This window comes from Otolemur garnettii, unplaced genomic scaffold, assembly GCF_000181295.1.
Source record: "Otolemur garnettii isolate 467f Iridium unplaced genomic scaffold, OtoGar3 scaffold00044, whole genome shotgun sequence".
Taxonomy (NCBI): domain Eukaryota; kingdom Metazoa; phylum Chordata; class Mammalia; order Primates; family Galagidae; genus Otolemur; species Otolemur garnettii.
In genome coordinates this window covers 5,598,559-5,604,782 of record NW_003852439.1, presented here as the reverse complement: position 1 = coordinate 5,604,782, position 6,224 = coordinate 5,598,559, and the positions used below count along the sequence as shown (strand labels likewise).

At 43.6% G+C, this 6,224-nt stretch overlaps 1 protein-coding gene across 1 annotated transcript in view; it reads left to right on the top strand.

The window, feature by feature from the left end:
• LOC100960371 (protein N-terminal asparagine amidohydrolase) overlaps window positions 1-6,224 on the top strand; it is a 14,263-nt gene that overhangs the window by 6,898 nt on the left and 1,141 nt on the right. The window contains exons 2-5 of the mRNA XM_023513818.1: window positions 1,645-1,747; window positions 1,824-1,889; window positions 2,204-2,312; window positions 4,874-4,947. Coding sequence (XP_023369586.1) covers window positions 1,645-1,747; window positions 1,824-1,889; window positions 2,204-2,312; window positions 4,874-4,947 — 352 coding nt within the window. The remainder of the gene's footprint in view (window positions 1-1,644; window positions 1,748-1,823; window positions 1,890-2,203; window positions 2,313-4,873; window positions 4,948-6,224) is intronic.

The following is a 6,224-nucleotide window of genomic DNA, read 5'->3' as shown; positions in this document are numbered from 1 at the left end:
TTTTTATTAAAGAATGCAACCATCTGAGTTCTTTTTTGTTTGTTTTGCAGTTTTTGGCCGGGGCTGGGTTTGAACCCGCCACCACCGGCATATGGGGCCGGCGCCCTACTCCTTTGAGCCACAGGCGCCACCTACCATCTGAGTTCTTCTAACAAGCTTATTGCATAGGGTTTGTTTGCTTTTTGTTTTACAAATATTGAATTGGACAGATTTTTTGACACCTAATATTAACATAGCCTTCATAAATTTTCCTAACCCATTTTTTTCCTAGTTTTACAGTACCATCACTGCATCATAGAACATTTAGAGAATAAAGACAACAGCAATAGTAAAATCACCATGTTTATTCTGTTACAATGCTGCCATGGTTCTGCTGGTCCATTTCCTTCTAGTATTTTTTCCTATGTATATAAGCATTCAATCATTGCTGTATTGACAGCATATTGATAGCTTTTTTGTTTTTGTTTTTTTCTTTTAAGACAGAGTCTCTATTGGCCTGAGTACAGTGGTGTCACCATAGCTCACAGCAGCGTCAAACTCTTGGGCTCAAGTGATCCTCCTGTCTGCCTCAGCCTCCCAAATAGCTGGGACTACAAGTGATAGCATCCAGTTAGTTTTTCTATTTTTAGCAGAGATGGGGTCTGCTCTTGCTTAAGCTGGTCTCAAACTGCTGAGCTCAAGCAGTCCTCCTGCCTTGACCTCCCAGAGTGCTAGGATTACAGGCATGAGCCACCATGGTCAGCCAACAGCATATTGAAAGCTCTTTTAAAAAATGTGTACTTTTGGCTCGGCACCTGGAGCACAGTAGTTAAGGCGCTGGGCACATACACAGAGGCTGGCGAGTTCGAACCTGGCCCAGGCCAGCTAAACATCAACGACAGCTGCAACAACAAAAAATAGCCAGGTGTTGTAGGTGCCTGTAGTCCCAGCCACTTGGGAGGCTGAGGCAAGAGAATCGCTTAAGCCCAAGAGTTTGAGGTTGCTATGAGCCACGACACTCTACCGAGGGCGACATATCAAGACTCTGTCTCAAAGAGAAAAAAAATGTATACTGTTGTATCTTGTACTTACCATTTTAAAACTATCTTTTCTCAGAGTTTTCTTTTTCATGACTCTGGTTCCTGGCTATGGGTTGGTTCCACATAATTTACTTACCTTTTCTGTTGCTGCTCCTTTTTGTCACTCTAACTAACACAGTGATAAACACATTTTGAGTAATTTCCTTAGTACAGCTTTCTATAAGTGGAATTAATTATTAGGTTAGGGGACAGGGAAGTTTTTAACTCTTTTCCTCTTTAAAGAAAATCAAGAAGGGCTGTGGTTTCTTAGCACCCCCCCCCCAATCTACCATCCAGTACAATTTTAAAAGAAAGGTGGTAAAGGGTTTTGCATCTTACTTCATAGGTACTATGAAATCTTCTTTTATAGGTAAAAAGTACCCCAGACCTTGTTATCTTTGCATTGTTCCAAATGATTGTTATTGCTGCTTTTTAATCTTTATTTTAGCTTTTCTGTCAAATAATACACACACCTCAGACATACTAGTGTGTTTCCACGTAAGAGTCCACTTTGGCTCTCTCCAACTCTCTAGTTATTCAATCCTCACTAATTTACGTCACTATTTTATTTTTTTTAATTAAACAGGAAAGAGCCAGACTTCTCAGAGGTCAGTCTGTTCAGCAAGTGGGACCCCAGGGCCTTCTGTATGTTCAGCAAAGAGAGCTTGCAGTGACCTCCCCAAAGGATGGTAGGTTAGGAAGCAGTGAATTGGGCATTACCCCCAAAGGCTATTGGATATTTTATTTTATTTCTTTTTTAAACAGGCTCCATCTCCATTCTGGGTTCTGATGATGCCACCACTTGTCACATTGTGGTCCTGAGGCACACAGGTATGATGAGAGAGATGAAGGAAACCATTACTTAAACCAACCCAACATTTGGGAGCATTTAATATCGCACCACCATTGAGTTTCCTGGTGTCTTATTTGAAACCTGACTTCACTTGCCTTTTTTCTAGTCTGCATGGCCTCTCCCTGTTACCCCGGTCAGAATGGGTTGGCTGGGACACACAGCACAGACTTTTCTATTTTTCTTCTTACAGGACATTCAGAGATGAGGCGGTCTGAGTGGACAGGAGTAGTCTTGGCTCGCTTACTGAGTTCTCATTGGGAATAACTTGAGTCATTTCACCCTTGTTCTTCAGGTAATGGGGCAACCTGCCTGACACATTGTGATGGAAGCAACACCAAAGCTGAGGTCCCCTTGATCATGAACTCCATAAAATCCTTTTCCGACCACACTCAATGTGGAAGGTGAGAGCCACTCTATTCTGTTTTGTGAACTGGGAACTTCACAGTGGGAAATGGCTGTGGAAGCTGTTACAGCAACATGCAGGGCCCTCATCACCATATCCGTCTTGTCTTGTTTCCCTAGAGCAGAACTTGGCACAGCGTTAGCACTGTATCAGCAGATGATTTAATGGATGGATGATGGGCACAAGCAGGGATCAGGGCTGGATTTCAGATGGAAGGTTTAACTTTGAACCTGTGGATTTACTCTCAGTAATGTACTTCTTGAAGTTCACGTATCAGAACTTCTTTGCTTTATTTTACCCCAGATGTGGTATCTCCTCATTCAGTCCTTCTTCCAGCAATTATTTGTTGAATGTTTCCTATGAACAAAGTAGGTACCAAAGATGTGCATTGATCAAAGTAGACAAAAACACCATGGCATGGCTATTCTAAAGCAAGGAGACAGACAGTACACAATGTGGGATGGTCAGTGGTGAGGACAGTGGAGGAAAATAAGGCAGAGGAGCAGCATGCAGGTGTCTGGGGGGGCGGGGCAGTTGTAAGTTTCAGCATGTTTGTGGTTTACTGAAGGAGAACAGTCCATTACAGAATCGAATCCTGTCACCCCTACAGTGAGGTGTATGCTGCCAACAGCTGACAGAGGCAGACGCTGAGACTCAGTGGACATGGAGTCATTCAGTTATGATGTTGGCCCGGCTGTCAGAGCAGTGCTCACACACCTGTCCCCTCTCCTTCTTTGTCATTATGTAGACTTGGCAGGCATTGTGCTCCTTTTTATTTTTTGAGGCACAGTCTCACTATGTCACCCTCAGCAGAGTACTATGACGTCACAGCTCACAGCAACCTCAGACTCTTCCGTCTTAAGCGATTCTCTTGCCTCAGCCTCCCAAGTAGCTGGGACCACAGGTGCCTGCCCCAACGCCCGGTTATTTTTTTGTTGCAGTTTTCATCGATGTTTAGTTAGCCAAGGCCGGGCTTGAAGCCGCCACCCTCGGTGCATGTAGGCAGTGCCATAACAACTGTGCTACAGGCACCGCCAACATTGGGCTCGTTTTATTTGGCTCTCTCCAACTAAGGGTGCCACTGAGTGAACTCTTCAAGTCATATGCAAATGCTAAGAATCCCAGGAGATCAATTTTTTCTTATTTCGAGATATCTTTCAGTGTGTCTCCACCAGGACAGTGTTCATTGTTCATTGTACCCAAAGCATTTTGGTGGGTAGAAGGGGTCAGAAATCCAGTCATACTCCCAGGACAAGGGCTGAGGACAAATTTTTTTTTTGGCAGTATTTCACTCTGTCCTGGGCTAGAGTGCAGTTGTTCCATCATAGCTTACTGCAACCTTCAATTTCTGAGCTCAAGTGATCCTCCTTTGTCAGCCTCCCACATAGCTGGGGCTATGGGTGTACATCACCATGTCTGGCCAATTTTTTAACTTTCAGTAGAAATGGGGTGTCGCTTTTGTTCAGGCTGGTCTCAAAGTCCTGGCCATAATTGATCCTCCCATCTCAGTCTCCCAAAGGGCTAACATTAAAGTAAGCCACTGTGCCTGGCCAAATTTTTAAATTTAATGCTATTTCTAATAGCATTAAATACTTCTAATTTTTAATTTTAATGCTATTCTTTAATGCTGGTTCTATTGCCACAGGCTAGGCTGGCTTCATGATCGTAAGTGTGCAACCCATGCAGTCACAAAACGTCATTTTCATTTTGCACTGGACCCCACAGATTAGGGCACCAGACCTGGCCACAGGCCAATTCCATGATTGTCAGAACAATTTAGTTTGACTTTTTTCAATCGTAGGACTTGTGGACTTCTCAGAGCACTATTGTGCTAATGGGCAATGTGAATTGTCGGGAGGGGTTACAGTGGGCAACTCTCCCAAACTTATTTGACTCTAAGAACACGTTTTTGTTTCCATATCATGGGCTAACTTTCAGTGTAACACACTTTGGGAAAGTCTGGTGTAGTGGGTAATAAGCATGTACTTTAGTAACAGACCCCATTTCCTTCTCTGTAAAATGGCAGTGATGATCCTCCTCTCACCAGGTACGATGGCCATTAAAGGAGACAGCACACAAGAACTGTCTACTTGCTGGTGGGCTCTACAGAAGCTCACTTACCTTCCTAGTCTCATACCCATACCCCAGTTGCTCTCAGGCCAAGACATTGAAGGTTTTGGTAGATCCCACTTGGGGCAGGTAAACGACACAATCCAGTCATTCTTTTTAGATCAGAGTTCTTCACTCTCTTCAAGGAAGGGTTACATTTGTTTTATAATTTTTCTTCTTTTTTCACTTTATCCAAGATTTTCTTATAAGCAGCATCACATTTGTGTCAGATACACACCCACTCAGTCATCAGGGTTCCTGGGCAGGGTCCCCAGATGCCCACCACTGGCTTTGGCAGCCTCACCCCTTTCCCCCACGAGCAGTGCAGATGTTTCTATATGCGCCATGGCACAGTGAAGACCTGGAAGCTGAGAAGCTGAGAACTAAAATCAAAGTAATGTACTGCTGGTGGTGTTGTGGCCTCTGACTGTTGTTGCATCTCTTTGCCAGGCTAGAAGTGCACCTCGTGGGAGGCTTCAGTGATGATAGGCAGTTGTCACAAAAACTGACCCATCAACTTCTCAGTAAGTTCACTATTTTTTCCTTATATTGACAAAAATTTGTATGTATTTTTGCTTGGGTTAAAAATACCAACTAGCTGGCTTGGCACCTGTAGCTCAGCAGCTAGAGCGCCAGCCACATACATTGGGGCTAATGGGTTCAAACCTGGAGCAGGCCTGCCAAACAACAGTGACAACTACAACCAAAAAATAGCCAGGTGTTGTGGTGGGCACCTGTATCCCAGCTACTTGGGAGGCTAAGGCAAGAGAGTCGCTTAAGCCCAAGAGTTCGAGGTTGTTGTCAGCTATGATACCACAGCACCCTACCAAGGGCGACATAGTGAGAATCTGTCTCAAAAAAAAAAAACAATTAGTCAGACGCAGCGGCTCACACCTGTAACCCTAACACTCTGGGAGGCCAAAGCAGAAGGACTACTTGAGCTCAGGAGTTCAAGACCAGCCTGAGCAAGAGAGAGACCCCAGCTTTACTAAAAATAGAAAAATTAGCTAGGTGTTGTGGTAGGCGCCTATAGTCCCAGTTACTTGGGTGGCTGAGGCAAAAGGAAATCTTAAGCACAAAAGTTTGAGGTTGCTGTGAGCTGTGATGTTACAGCACTTACCTGGGGTGACAGAGAATACTCTTGTCTCAAAAAAAATAATCCTGACTAGCTGAGCACAGTGGCTCACAGCTGCAGTCCCAGCTACTCAGGAGATTAAAAGTAGGAGGACTGCTTGAGCCCAGGAGTTCAGGGTTGCAGTGAGCTATGATTGAATCACTGCACTATAGCCTAGGAGACAGAGTGAGACTATCTCAAAAAAAAAAAAAAAAAGAAAGAAAAAAAATCTTAATTGGTATGAAACCTAAGAGGCACACCTACTTAGGGCAGTATGAAGAAACAGGGCTATGCAGCTTAGGATTCTACAGAAAGACAGGATCAGTCTTTAGGATCAGACAATGCTAGTTTCTAAGGGATAACAGGGACAGAGATAAGATTTTTTTTTTAAATACCAGTCAACACATTACAAAATAGCAAATGCTCTACATTGTGTAAAAATAGAACCACCCACCATTTTAATCTCAGGAAACTAAAACACTGATAACATTTTTTTCTCTATCAAATTAACAAATATTTTCAAAAAGAAAGAGCAAAATGAGACATTGTTGTGTATTTATTAATTGCCGAGCAGTGAAGTAGGCTTACAGCACCAGATCATACACTGGCCGCCAGGGGTGGGGAACCTATGGCCTTCGGATTTCAAAATTATTCTTTTTAAGCACCAAAGAAGACGAGAAAACCTTC